This window comes from Anopheles darlingi, chromosome 2 (assembly GCF_943734745.1).
Source record: "Anopheles darlingi chromosome 2, idAnoDarlMG_H_01, whole genome shotgun sequence".
NCBI classification, from domain to species: Eukaryota; Metazoa; Arthropoda; class Insecta; order Diptera; family Culicidae; genus Anopheles; species Anopheles darlingi.
In genome coordinates this window covers 317,501-332,500 of record NC_064874.1, presented here as the reverse complement: position 1 = coordinate 332,500, position 15,000 = coordinate 317,501, and the positions used below count along the sequence as shown (strand labels likewise).

The window sequence follows — 15,000 nt, the reverse complement described above, 5'->3', positions numbered from 1 at the left end:
AGAGGAGAGTTTAAGGAATTAGAATATAACGTTGCGAGTAACACGACACCACCACAAACGACTACACAGCTTTTCAACCGGATCAAACGGAATGGGGCATGAGATTTCGCCCATTACTCGACCCGAGGGCTACCGAATCGAAATCAAGGGGCGAGCCTGCTCGAGGGGATCAAGAGGGAAAAACGAACAGAAATTCTTCGTTTACTTCGTTGGTTGGTTTGAGTCGAGTTGCAAATTCATTCGCGAGTATAAATTTATGTAATTGGAACTTTAATGGGATTTCGGAGTATCCGTGTGGGGCGACGACGACGACGACCAAAGGGTGTGGAGTGCGACAATGTGTAGCAAAGGGAACGCGGCGTTTGTTGAGCCAAAGATTGACGACTGCTCGGAAAAGACGATAACGAAACAGCAAAAGCGAGTTTTATAGACGACAGCCAACCCTTCGACTCTACCATTCCCATCCATCCCACCGGCCGTTCTAATGGCGCTTGGTGAACCGTGACCGCGAGCAACAAGAATTCGGGCTTTGAATTGCAGAAACGTCACCCCGCTATCGATGGCCTGGCCATCCCTTCACATCCGTTATTGAGTGTCGGAGAATCGGATTTAACTGCAAATCGAATGCAATGCACGGTTGCAATGCACATCGTACGGGTCCGTACCCTGCCCCCGGATTGCATCGGGGAAATTTATGAGCGAAAAATACGATTCGGAATCGCGGTAAATGGCGAAATAAAGGACGAGAAACTGGTGGTTTCACAGCTAGCTACAGAAAATGGGAGAGTGAGAGAAAGAGAGAGAGAGAGAGAAAAAAAGAGAGAAAGAGAGAGAGAGAAGGAAAAATGGTAGCATAGTTCAGGATGCAAAAGCTTTTAGGGGGCGAGACAGAAAGAGAGATGAATACGGACAGCAGCTAATCTATGGTGTGCGATAAGATGATTCTCAACACCAAGCGACGGTTCATAAATTAGGAAAGCGGATGCCAATTCGTAGCTGAGTGGCATTTTATGTTTCGTCTGTGGTCACATCGAAGGGTCCTAAATTGTAAGCTTAAACCTTAGGCTATTTCGTCAGAAGTATCGAGATGTGAATTTGGAATCTGGCACGTATTTTAAAATGTCCGAATGTTTCTCTGTCCAACGGGCTTTTGCGGTAAACATTTCGAAACTAAAACCTTTCTGCAACAATGTCCCGATCTTTATCCTAGTCAGTGTCTTTGTTCTGCTACATGTTTAAACTTGTTCACTAGAAAGCCCTTGACAGAGAACCGGCAGCCAACGGTTGAGCGGAACCCAACTCAAACCGAAATGCGACCAATTTTCAGCCCTCCTCACAGACCCTTGAAGTTGTAAACTCATCGCTCGTGTGAGAGAACATCATTTTCATCGCCAATTTCGGAGGCAAACATCTCCTCAACATCTTTTCCCAACACACAAGGGTCAATGTAAGACCCTAGTTCAGCGGCCGGCATCGAATCGAGGGCTTTCGATCTATTGAGATTTTAAACACTTTTCACTCCGTACGTCAAACCCCGGGCAAGGGTGCCCTGCAACAGCGATGCCCACACAAAGGCGACATAAACTTTAATCGGTATCGATTTCTGGGCGTTTACGGCCCATGGCTACTCTCCTACGGTCAGCAATCGAGTTCATGTTCTTTCAGTAGAGCGCCAGAGTAAGACTGAGACAGCTTGTGTGAGGGAGAACATAAACAAGCAGTCAAAACTACCGTTCCTCCCAAACTTTGGGGGCAGTAAGAGCTAAAACAACACAGGGAAAAACTCTCATGCGCACCTGTGGAGACCCACACATGGAACATCGTGGACACAGACGAGGAGTCTTCTATGGGCGGATATGTTTGTGCAGGAGTTGAGTCTTTCTAAATTTACGAGAAATTTCTTTCCGAAAACGATGAACATCGTACAGTCACTGTAGGCCATTCTACTCCCCACTGTATGGCCTCCACTTAGCCACCACGTGCGTCACACCCATACACACAGGGCCGAGGCGGGTTTATCAGACAATTCCCTTTACTCGCTACACCATCCTTGATGAGTTATCGTACGACTATAACTTTCAAGCCAAGCCTTTGCGCAAACAAACAACTTCAGGCGTAGGCTGACGGGCCTGTGGCCACACCTCGAAACCGATTCATCCCGGGCTTTATCGAAACTAGCATGTAGTAGTGCAGGAGCTTTGGTTGACTGCGACAGTAGCCACTCTATCTGTCTCGTGGGTGTCCCCCCGGTTGGCTGGAGGTAAGAATAGTTTCGAGAAAAGTTTGGCTCACCCACACGGCAATCGTTAGAGGGTGCATCGTCGAGAGATTGTAGATTTTGAACTTAATGCTGCTGTGTTTTTCTCATTCGAAAACGGGAGGCGTTTGCATACCTTAATACTGTACATAGAGAACAGATGGGAACGAAGAGAATGGAGAGGTAAGTAAATTATTTCTCAATCTCCAGTCTCTGGTTGTGGTAACGAAGAACTTGCCGGAAAATGCAGTCAGTTTAGGTAGTCTCAACTTATTACTCTTACCAATGCATTCGAGCTTTTGACCGTTTGTTTATTAATATGCAGTCAGTTTAGGTAGTCTCAACTTATTACTCTTACCAATGCATTCGAGCTTTTGAACGTTTGTTTATTAATATGAACATGGTTTTCAAGTTTACGTCATTCCTGCACCACGAAAGAGAACATTTTTTTTGTGGGAACCATGGCTTTAGTGCATGAGTAGTGTGGTATTGATGTTAGTGACGAGAATATTCAATACCGATTTCTGTATTAAAACCATGTCGTTGTTTCTTCGTGATTCGTTATTTTAAAAACAATTAAACGAACCGATTCACAATACTGAGTGTACTAAGGGAATGAACTGGTATCGAGCCATCATGCGGAAAACGTGAATTTGAATCTCTGGATAGTCAGAGAAGAAAAGTAGCTTCAAGTGCAATCTTGCGTTCGCGTTCGAACAACCTATCCTGCATTGAAATAGCGACTCTCAACAACAGCCTCACGCTTTGAAACACTAGCTCACCTTTCGCGGGAAAAAGCCAATAAGAAAGTTAAACACAAAGAAAGGTAGGTAAAATGCATCTTGGGCAATCTTCTGCGAGATGGGCGAGACCTTCTATATCAGCACATTGACGAGTACTTTCCACATCATTTGCCGCAGGTTTTAGTGCCCGTCAGTCAGTGCTCCATCAATTCAGTCCGGATATTAAAAAGAAATGGTCCTCGAGGTACGGTTAGCTGATGCAAACTTTTTCGTTTCCATTCGCCTCGGTTGCTCTAGGGGGAGATCTTTTTTATTTCTACTTCACATCATTCATAAAAGTTGAAAGAAAGTTGATAGAATATGCATAAACACGATTGTAATGGACAACGCAAAATAATGTTCAAGCTATTTAACTTAATATTAAAAAAAAGAAAAATGTTTTTTTCTTATCCATTTTCCAGATGTTTGAAGAATGCCACGCATTTGCTGCTTCTTCAGATCTAGAGAAGGTTTAGTTCAGCTCGATGCATTATTAGAGCAGAAAGTCAGGTAGCCTCTTGAAAGCTAAGCCGAAAAGCAATGGCTAGACCAAAACAGAGCAAAAGTCCCGACGAACCCATGCCCCGGACGGAATCTCATGAAATCTGAGCCGGAAAATCAACCTCATGAAGCTAATGAAAAACAATCTCCTGAGCTCATAATTCAGGATTCTCTGGGTCTACTGAAGGGCCAACGGTACCGATGGAGGGGTGTTGTGTCCTTTCCCTTTTCGTCATAACTCCTATAGGCTTCTGTATTATATTTTATGGCTGAGGCCGAGGTCATAAAAAGTGACCGAAGCGAAAAAGAAATCACCATCAGTTCCGCGGTCTACGCACTCACTCGACGATGTGCTAAGAAGTGCGACGGATGGCGGACGGGAAAGACACACTCGCGAGAGTGTCGAATCGAGATGGTCGTCCGGAAGGCATCCTCCCATCCATCCAGGATGAAGACTGATTTAATAAACAATTTCCTGAGCACGACTGTGCGTGTCTGGGTGGCTTGATGTCTTAGACTTTGTTTGTTTGTTTGCTCGAGCACAGCGAGGCAGGTGGCTGCTGGAACGACATTAATCAATGGGTCCCAGGCTCTAGGGAAAAGAAGCGAGAGGTTGAGTGGTCGGAAAGCTTACATCGACGACCATGTTAATGTGCCTTAATGCTTTTTGTAGGAGGACGCTGCTGGTAACAAGCCCTCAAACAAAAAGCGTTTCTTTCGCCTTTATATAAATCATTTCTTTTGGGATTTGTTGGATCACCATTTTGAATCACAATATTTTCTTGCAACTCAATTGAATTCTGCTATGCTTTGCATATCAAAAACGTCGAACCAACGGCTACCCACCCATCGCAACAGTAAAGCTCACATAATGCTACAGATTTCAGCAAAGACAGATTCTGACAGGAATGAGTTGGAGAAGTAAAAGAAGTGTCCTTCAGGTAAATGGAAAATTTAGAATATTTTAAACAATTCCGAACCATCTCCGGAGATCATGCCAAATATTAGCAAACGGATACATTTCATTTTTCATTTCAAACGCACACTCACCCACCTCCAGGCAACCATCGCTCGCAACGAGTGACAGCAACCGGAGCTTCAAGATCGGGAACACTTCCGGCAACCAGTCCGAACCAGTGGGTTGTGCGCGCCTTACATTTGTTATGCAAATGTGTACATAATGCTTATCCGCGAGTTTTTCCTTCGCGTAGCTCCGTCTCTGCGCTCGACAGTCACCGCTCGACGCCGCGTTCCAGGTAGCATTGTCTTTTCGACACAACTCTTTCGTTCGCGCATACGGTGCACACCTTCCTGCGGTGGGAGTCTGAGACAAGTAAATCATGTTCTTACGAAATAAATTGAATAATTCACACTGGATGGCACCCGTACATCCGGGTACCGTAGTGCTTACGAGGCTCTGAAGCCGAAAAGAGGAAGGATGATAAAGGAGGGATGATCCGGCACAGCTTGTAGCAGTCAACCAAAGCATCCTAGGCACCTCATTCCGAAGCGGAAGTCCATGTGACGAAACCGCGGTTTCTTTACGGTAGTGTGACCAATCCGTTTTCACCTTTTTTATGCTCTCGACAGGTGGTGGAGCTAGGAGCGACTTCCATTTCGTTGGACTTAGATTCGTAGGAATTTTTTCGGGATTTATCGCTGCACACCATCGGAACATGGTTATGTTTCCACATTATCTTGATGTTAATTTTATGCTCTTCTTTTTAATTTTTCAACATTTCTTTCACTTGCGGCTTTACAAAAGTGAGTTAAACATTTGTGGACAGAATCACTTGCAAATATTTCAAACATCTTTACATCTACACCTTGAGATATACCACATCCGGTAGGTGTCAACAAGCTGTTGCTATGAAAATATTGCATTTTCGCATCTTGCACACACACCCTTTTAGCTGTGTATCCCGGAAATGTACACACCCTAATACACAAACACACAGGTACAAGCACATATAAACGCCAACCAGAGAAAACACAGAAACATCATTTGAGCCAGTATTCGTAAAAAGCCAGCTTAATGGTAACCCACCAGAGGGGCCAGATGGTGAAAGGGGCATATTAGGGATAAAATGTTTGCCGCTTGGGGTTGATCGAGACGGAAGAAGAAGGGTGGATACGAAGGAACACAGCGTTGTAGTACTCCACTGACAGCATCATCCTAGCGCGGAATGAGAGAAAAGGAAGTAGAAAGGTTTTTTTTTTGGAACGAAATGTCCAAGAAAGCTCTGACACAGGTGGGTCTTTTTGGAGGAACACTGTGTAGGACCTGTGATGCTAGAGTCACACGCCACTGTTCGCACTTGTATAATGAGCATAGGAGACGGTAGCTAGGATGAAGGAAAAGGTTGAAGCGAGATGAGCGAGAGAGCTACATACAAAGGACAGTTGAAGCCGTTGTAAGCCTGGCTAGGACCTTGGTGTGAAGCTCAAAAACAATGAAATCCTTTTGCCACCTGTGTTGCATTGTGTCCCTCACGTGCACCTTGTCGACGGATTCCAGGCAAGTCCGCTCCACAACACCGATGCTGTGCAGATCCGACTACCTAATACGGTTTTCGCTGCGCACTTTTTTTTTGTATTTTCACCGGAAACAGCATCGCTGTCATGCGTTTCGCATGACTGAGCCTTCTTGGATGTCGCCAGTAACAGTAGCGGAAGCGAAGTGCAGAAATGAATATCCTTCCAATTGCTGAAAGGCGGTTGACATTCGCCTTGCAAAATGCCACGAGCCACCGTTCTACCCGGACGGGACGTTCTACCATTATTCAACGTAGCCCACGAGCTACTCCTACGTACCTTCACACAAACACACACACACACACACACCGCCACACACATTCCCTAGCGGCAACGATATTTAATCTTATTTTCTCACGACATTAAGCATAAATTATGCGCGACTGCCGGGTTCCTCCTGCGAAAACATGGCCACCCTTCCAAACACGCTGGAACTTTTCGTTAAATTTTGTTCACTCGTTACACTTGGCAGTCGCTTCCCGTAGGAGAAAAGGAAAAAAAACCTTGGAGCGGAAACACATGCTCTTTCAGCACTAAATGTTCGTCAAACTGACACTTATTAGTAGTTTCCTTACACAACGCAACCCCTAGAAACGCTCTCGCCTTGGGCTCGTTGGGGCGGTGGTTGAATGTTGTGTTTATGTTTCCGCTTCCGCTCGTGAATGGGATGATGGCATTCACAAACATCCATGCACATACCGAGGAGCGAAGGTTGACATATTTTTCGCTTTTTTATGGAAGCGAGATTTTCGCCCTGTTCCGCCCGTGAGCGGATCCGGTATCAAACGCACCCATATTTATTCACTATTACATGCATTACGGAGTGCATTCTACGATACGATATATGTCACCCATAACGACTAAAAGTGCAATAACGTCTTGTTGAAGCTACCGGTTTGTTAGGAAAACTGCTCTGGTGTGATAGAACGGAGTGTGCCCCAGATGCATTTGATTTATTTCTGTAGCCGTAGATAGGTCATAGTTGTGATGGTATCATGACCAATAACTTACATTACAAGTTAAACTAAAAAATGCGCACTAGGAAAGATACGATATACTTGATATAGAGCCTTAAAAATGAAAAAAACAAAGTTCACTTTTTTGTATACTGTGCGGCTAAGGTATTATGAAGGTTTTTGGGTTTCGTCTTATTCTAAACAAGAACTTTAATTTTTCGAAGCGAAATAAGAGAGGAATTAATAAATCTCTTTATAAGAATTTAAATTTAACAAACAAAACTTCGTTCCATTAACTATTCATAGAATTACCGCAAATCTAGCAGCTTTATGATGTTTACTTTTAAGCTTTTAATTAGCTTAATGCTGAAAAACCATTGTTTGCTCTTGAAACGTTCACCGCATGGCTACGGAACCAAAGAAGCATGAATGACACTGTTACACCTTCTTTATGCCGGGTACATTATGGATGATCTTATTATAACCACTCCATTAGCGCTCGTTTACTACGCGGTTTATGACATCAACGCTTATTTTAAAGCTATCTGAAAATGTGCTATCGACCTACCCCTTAGCTCTACAAAGCACTCAGGGCGTCAAATTCCGATGGTGAACCCAAAGACAATGCATCAGAAACGAGGGAACAGAAGCTCGGTATAATCCATCGTCAAACGGATGGCTTGATAGTGGTTGCAGCGGTTTGCATGGCACGGATAAGTGGAGGAGGGAAGATTTGTTGAAGTTCCTGCATCATAAAGATAATCTGATTGCAAATGACGCCTTCCATATGCATTTTGTTTGTTGAGAATACGTTCACCTGGTGAAGTGTAACCCCATTTAGTCTGCGTTTCGACAGGACACGTTTCGTGGAACTGTTCTTTTAAGAATCGATTATGCTGTGCCCATCCATTCTAAGACTGAACGCACGAAATTGTTATTTTCGCACAAAATTGGTAGCAGGAAGGCTTGAATGTTCTCTCCTAAGGGCATCAAACTGTTAATTAATTAATTTCAGCTCTCTATACCTCACTCTAATGATAGGTAAGAATGCACAAAGTGTTAAGAACTTAGTGCGGCAGCTTATAGCCGAGTACAAACAGAAGGAGGCAGATTGCATACCGCAAGCAGCTATTCTACGACCAATAATAAACATTGGAACATGAACTCCGAGATAAACTGACGCAGTTATAGGTGTACGTGGGGTGAAGATGCTTCTGCTTCGAGGAAAGACGGAAGAAGAACAAGATACCTACCTCGTATCAGCTCGCGACTTTGCGGTTTCCTTAGAAGCATGTACTCTCCATCCTCACGCTTCCAGGTTACTCGAGGCGTTGGGTGTCCAACGGCTTTGCACACGATCGTCGCATCTTCACCCTCCTGAACGGCAATGTCGGCCGATGATTCCTCGTTGATTATATCCGGTGGAACTGAAAGTGGCGAGATGAAAAGGAGAGAGGAGAAAGCTAAGCAAATGCCTTCAGTCATGTTAGGTTTACGTCTTACGCGCTAGTAGCTAAAGAAACACAAGTACTCTCCCACTGCTTACGGCAGGGCATAGGAAAGCGCTTCATTCTGTGGTGAGGTGTGTTAAGGTACTGGGTCACTGGTTTAGCTAATCCTCCCTATCCTTCGTAGTAGTTTGAGGTGAAGATGTTGCACCAAACCACCGACCGACCATATCGACGGAGACGTGAGGAGACAGTATTGAATCTGATTCTTCAATGACCAGATTAATTCGCCTCAGGCACGACTCACCAGCTTAGACGCGTTCCACTTCACTGAGTGCTTTAAGGTACGTGGTTTCGCTTTTCATCAATATTCAATCTCACCACGGTCGGTCTTAAGCATGGGTTCAAGCACGTCGTCAAGATTACGGATTGGATCGGAGCAGATAGCAAGTCGTAGGCAAGTCTTAACGTTCTTTGTTCGGTGACGTTCTGCCGGTGGGCCAACATGCCAACATTGACCAGACAGTAATGTGATGCAGAGTATTGAATATTATATCCTCATCGAGCTTGAGCTTAACACCATTATAAAAACAATCGAGTTCCGCGGAGTAAATGTTTTGTTTTCCATGTAACGGTAATGCTATAAATGATTAATTTCAATCATAAATCATTCTTCTGTCCTTCCACAAAGGATTTATGATAATCATCTTCATCATCAGACTTTTTTCCATTTTTAATGTCAAGCTCACAATGCATCATGGATAGTGTGCCAGCAATATTTATCGTCTAGCGTCTGGTCAGCAATTAAGCAGCTCCTATAGACTCTCTCACTAATTCACACCGTTGCAACCGTTCTTTTCAAAGAACTCCGCTTGTTCCGGGAACGATAAATCCTGCTACGAGATGACGAAGAGGGCCAGAAGCTGCCCGGTGAGAAAATGAAAAATTGAAACTCCTTTGAAACTTTAAACCACTGACAACGTACGGTGGCTATCACTCAGTAATGTGTCTAGATGAGCCGCGTTAGATGAATCAGTGTATCGAGAAGCCGAGATTACCGCCGCTCGCCTTTGCTCATCCCTTTAGCTGCTGCTCCCCGGTAGATAAAAGGGAAGGATGCATTGTGGAACCTTCATACTCCGGAGGCGTCGGCATAAGTACCGTACGTGTAAGGTGATGACCTCAGCTCAAGTGAAAAGTGCTGATTTCCTGTCTCCGGTCCGGACCCAGCAGCCCGCACGACTGCAAATCTCCATGAGCGGTTCCCGAACACAGAACGCAATTTCTCGGCTTTCATTCCAAAGCTTGATTCAGTTGCCTACTAAGAGGCTGCCGGAGTACATGGTAGCAAAAGGGAATGAGTGACAGAGAGAGACAGAGAAAGAGAGAGATAGATAGTATCCCATTCATCAGAATCACCATTAAAAGATGGAGCACGGAGGGAGATCCGGATGCCGCAGCGAGTCGCGTGTTGATGCAACGGCAAAAAGAGCGAAAAATATGTGAGCAACAAAGCAACAGTCCGAATGAGAGGGGAGTTAAGGTTTCTCCAGAGGGGAGGTACTGAACGTGGAAAAGGGATAATTACTTCCATGCAACCACCACGCCGGCGAAAGTAATTACACCATGGAATTACAGATTCTTCCAAGTTCGGGTAGCAGTTAGAGAAACAATGAGAGAGAGGTAGAGAGAGAGAGAGAGAGATAGAAAGAGAAAGAGAAAGAGAGAGAGAGAGAGAGAGAGAGAGAGAGAGAGAGAGAGACAATGCGCAAGGATAAAATAGACACTGGCGCTGATACTCCTAGACGCAACATAACCACGCCATGGCTAGCAACATGCCGAAACCTTGCCCTTCGCTGGAAAATGAGAAAATTGTGGCGAAGCAATGGCAGGGCCTCCCGTTCTATATGGAGAGAAGCAGAAAAGTGCGATAAGACTAGCGAGATAAAACAGAAAACAAAAAGTACGAGTAAATGGAAAGCGGGCCAAAGGCAAATGGAAGGAAGAAAATGCATCAGGGAACCTCCGAGACGGGTGTTGGAAGATGGGGTGAAAAGTAGCAAAAAGGACGCCAGCAACATTGTTCGTTTTGCTCGTTTTGTTTCCCGATGTTCTCGAGCCAAGAAGTAATTTCACGATGACGTACCTCTACGGCCTGTACACCGTTTCGCCCACTTTTGCCCTATTTGTCTTGAGCCGCACCAATTTCCTATCCTCGAGCCGCTTCCAGCTTTTCGAACCAAGAAAAGTGCGGAACCTCTTCCGCTTCCTTTCATTGCCGTTAATGAAAAGATTCCAGGTTCTGTAGCCGGTATGGCTCTCAGAGCTGATACGAAGACTATTCACAAGACATTTTGTTTTTGCTTCATCTTGTTCTGCCTTTCGTTTTCGATGTCTGTTTTGCAAATTAAAGGTAACTTCGGTTTAGTAACGAAAAGTCGGTTAACTAAACATGTCGAGAGGCCAACTCAGTTCCAGGGCAACCCATAAGACAACTGAGTATCGGTTATTAGCCGTGGCCACACGGGGCGAAAACTCTAGCGCAAACGAAAAAATTAATGCCAAAACATTTACGCTTGCCGTTTACATGCTGTCAAACGATTATAGGTCCGTGGAGCGTAAAACCTAGAGTAAAAGCTGTTTGCAAACGGAAGGGCTCGCAATATGTTCTATTTGTGGTTTACATTGATAGATAGTGATCATTGCTAGTGTGTTCAATCCTTTTCTTTCAACGATTTGGCATTAATTTCTTCAAACGATTTGGCATTAATTTGTAAATTTGCGCGCAAATTTTCGCTCCGTGTGGCCACGGCTATTGGGTTTTCAAGTTCAGCAAAGAATTTGAGAACAATGTTGCCTCGGTAAACGTAGTAATGGATGAACCAAATGAATTTTCATTTCTTCTTCTTGCACCGGCGGTGCTACAATTAGTTCACTCTCTCTCTCTCTCTCTCTCTTTCTCTCTCTCTCTCTCTCTCTCTTTCTCTCTTTCTCTCTCTCTCTCTGTTCGTCTTTTGCGGCATGTATCCTATTCGACATTCTTAGCGCACATTAGAAGGAATTCGATGACGACCTAGGAGGTTCCACAAAAGTATTCGCGAAAGAAAACTGACGACATTCCAGTTCCATTGTTATTGTTGTGCTTCGTTTCGTTTCGCTGACTCTCATCGGTCCGCACGCAACGACATTCCAGGCGCCATTCCTACTGTGACCATAGACGGGGAAAATATGGAATGCAGTGACGCAGATAGGCCCAATGGCACATCAACTGTGAGTTGGTTTGTGTGTTTGTTGAACATCAAGTACGAACCGTGGAAATGCTTAAAATAGCAAATGAACGGCAACGCAATGAATGCGTACGGAACGAACGGAAATCATCGCTCGAAGGCTCTGGTAATAGCGGACAGGTGCGAGAAGGTGATAGTCTTATTTTAAAGATCCAAAAGCCAAAACCGCCTTCGTTTGCTAGCTGAAAGGCAACAAAAGAAGCCAAGCAAGAAGCGAAAGATTGTCCAGGATACCGTTCGACGTCGGAATCCAAATAAACGGATGGAGTGGTTCCATTCCATTTCTTCAGCACCAACAGAAAGATGCCCTAGAAAATGTATTTTTCTGAGAAAGTTGCTACGAGGATGTTGTTAGCGATATCAACGTTTTCGCAACTGCAAAACTTCCCTGCTCGCGTTAAAATGTGTCTTCTTCTCGAAATGAAATATGTTGGATGGAATTTCCGTAAAATTCCTGCTGCCGATGCTGCTGCTACTAGCTAGAAGCTAATTTATGTACAGCTAAGGTAATGGATTAATAAAGCGTCGAGATGTTTTCCGTGGAAATGGAATTTTAAAAACGTGTCCCTTGGGAGTTCTTGTGTTTTTTTTATTCTTCTTTTCTACAGATAAAAGAACAGACCCGCACATAAAATAACTTGGTTTCCAAGAGTTAAGGGACTTTTCTGGAGGTGTTTTGTTTAAAAACAGCATTCCTTTTAAGACGACCTCTTCATTGTTAATGCGGCTAGGCTTTACGCCCAACGGATTTTCCGACACCTGGAGACACCCTTTTTCGGAAAAGTTCCTTTAATGTCAGATTAGACCGGAATCCTTTTTCTACACAATGCCTTCCACAAAGAACCAAAGGGAAAGTAGCAAAGTGAAATCCTTTTTTGGCTTCCAAACAATATTTCATCTTCAAATATGACTCAAAATGCAATCAAATAAATACACTTCCACTTCTTCAAACACATAATGATTGATCAGCATTCCGACGTCGTTTTCACTAATCGATCTACGCTACCGGAGAAAGGGAAGAAGGTTCAGAAATTTGGAAAAAACCAGTTCACATCCACACGTTGAACGAACGGCATGAATCATTTCAACAACTTAATTATTCCGCCCCCTCCAAAACCAATGCTCACCATTCCGCCAGTTCAACCACAACGCTTCAGTGTTTCAATCGTCTGCATCGTTTTCAGCTTCCTAGCTCCGATGTGATTAGTTCCGCTCGCGGGGATAATGCTTTCTCGATAGAGTCGAGCCCGGTCAGTGGACGAGGTTTGTTTAATTATTCCATCCTCGGTGTCTCCACTGGGAATGTGCTTCTTTTGCTTCATTTTGCACTCTTTCTTCTAGCTATAAGAACATACCATGACACTGAACAGAGTGCAGAAGGCATAAGAAGGAGCAGGAAGCTCCATCGACCAGATCCCCACTGGGATCAACCCGCACGTCAGCCCGCACGATTGTCGACATTCATTTGCACTTCCACTAGTAGGCGATGAAGCTCACTCGTTGAGCATGTGACTCTTCCTGCTAGAATGCATTGAAGGGAAGGGCTGCTGGGATGGTCTGTTCGGAAATAAAATTCAATTGTATGCTGCAGCGCAAATGAAGCAAAAAATCGAAAACAAAATGAGGTAAGAAACGAGTGAGTAGGAAGGGCAGTCCCGAGGGGCGCTATGGCTCCCTGGAGCTTCATCGTTCCTACGTTCCTCCAGATCGTGCCTTCTGTGGTCGCCCGAGTACCGGCAGTGTGGCCAAATTGTGCTTATTTTTCCGGTCACATAGCGTTCGCATTATGCTTTCAGGTCCTGCTATAGGACTGGTTCTGATACCGTGCTAGTGACTTTTTATTTCTGCTCGCTAAGCACTAACTAAGAAGAGACTGTACATTCGAACAGAGACACACATGAGTTGACACAAAAACGAAGAACATTTTACAACAGCATTGCTGCATTGCTGTTGCAGTAAAAGATCGTAATGAAACCAACAGTACTGCTTGTGGCTAATCGAAACGAGTTAAAATGTTCTCGTTCGCTTTGCGGCAACAAAAAAAATCAACATTTGCAAGTCATTTCCTACTCCACCTCCTATCTAATACCTAACAGGAAATGCCGAAAACGAATCAAAAGAAAAGAAATAACAAATTCGAAAACGATTTGCTCTCCCTCTACGCCATTTTTAATCTCATTTGCGGTCTCCTTTCTATTAGAGCTATCCCATGTACATTAGCACTGTTCGCTTCACAGTGTTGCTTCTCTAATCTGATAGTTTCGCCATTCACTTTTTGACCGCAAAAGTGGAAACCCCCTCATGTGAAAAGCTAGTGACAAAGAAATCGCTCGATCGGTCGAGAGTGATTTCGATAGAGCTCTTCTTTTTTTTCTGTCTGATTTAGCGTTTCTCTAATAGAGCTGTGGCACGTTTCGTGGCTCGATTCCACTTTCGATGTGAAAATCGGCTTACTCATCTCAAGCATTTGTGTTGCTTTTGACACTTCGCACATGCCAGACGGCACCAGCGAGTTAGCTGGCACTAATTAAATGAAAATGAATGAAGATAATTCACTGATTTGGTCGATATTGAGTTTAGTGTTCCGCGACCGTCTCCATTCGCCTTCGGTGGCCAAAAAGTCGGCAAAGCCGTGCCATCGTTTGGCAAATTCTTGGCACATAGTTTTTCCCTCTCCACCGCCACCGAACCACACGTTTGCTCGAAGAAGTGAACCCAATCGAAGCATAAAGATAGAAAGAGCGCAAACCGTGCCTGCCGTGTTCTACGTCGCTATGCTAAACGCTGCGCCGCAAGTTGGAGACTCCCAGTGGGTGAAGGGAATGATCCGTGATTTCAGGAAGGAGTTTTGGAGGATTTTTCTTTTTTTCTTCCGCTATCCCCTTTCCCCTCATCTTCATCCTCGCCAATTCATACTCTTCCCCTGGATCGCTCGTTGCTGACTTGATAACGTTTGCTGCAACATGTGGAATGCGGTATGCTCGGTGTTTCCTGGAAGTTTTCGGCCACGGAAATTTGCTCCATAATTAAGATGTCAGAGTCGGCTAGTTGTTGTGTTGGTGCTCCCCTATGTCCCATCGACGTGCAGGGATCCATTCGAATGGCGGCAAAATAGTTCCTCCATCCTGTTGTGGTGCTATTGCTGCGGTCCTAGCGGTGGTTAGAACATGTTGCGGCAGCAAGAAACTTTCGCACGATATCTGACTGGCCAAGAGTCAGCGCAAGACATACAAA

At 44.5% G+C, this 15,000-nt stretch overlaps 1 protein-coding gene across 1 annotated transcript in view; it reads right to left on the bottom strand.

Annotated features, from left to right (window-relative positions):
- LOC125951701 (lachesin) overlaps positions 1 to 15,000 on the bottom strand; it is a 42,517-nt gene that overhangs the window by 11,013 nt on the left and 16,504 nt on the right. The window contains exon 4 of the mRNA XM_049680683.1: positions 8,285 to 8,458. Coding sequence (XP_049536640.1) covers positions 8,285 to 8,458 — 174 coding nt within the window. The remainder of the gene's footprint in view (positions 1 to 8,284; positions 8,459 to 15,000) is intronic.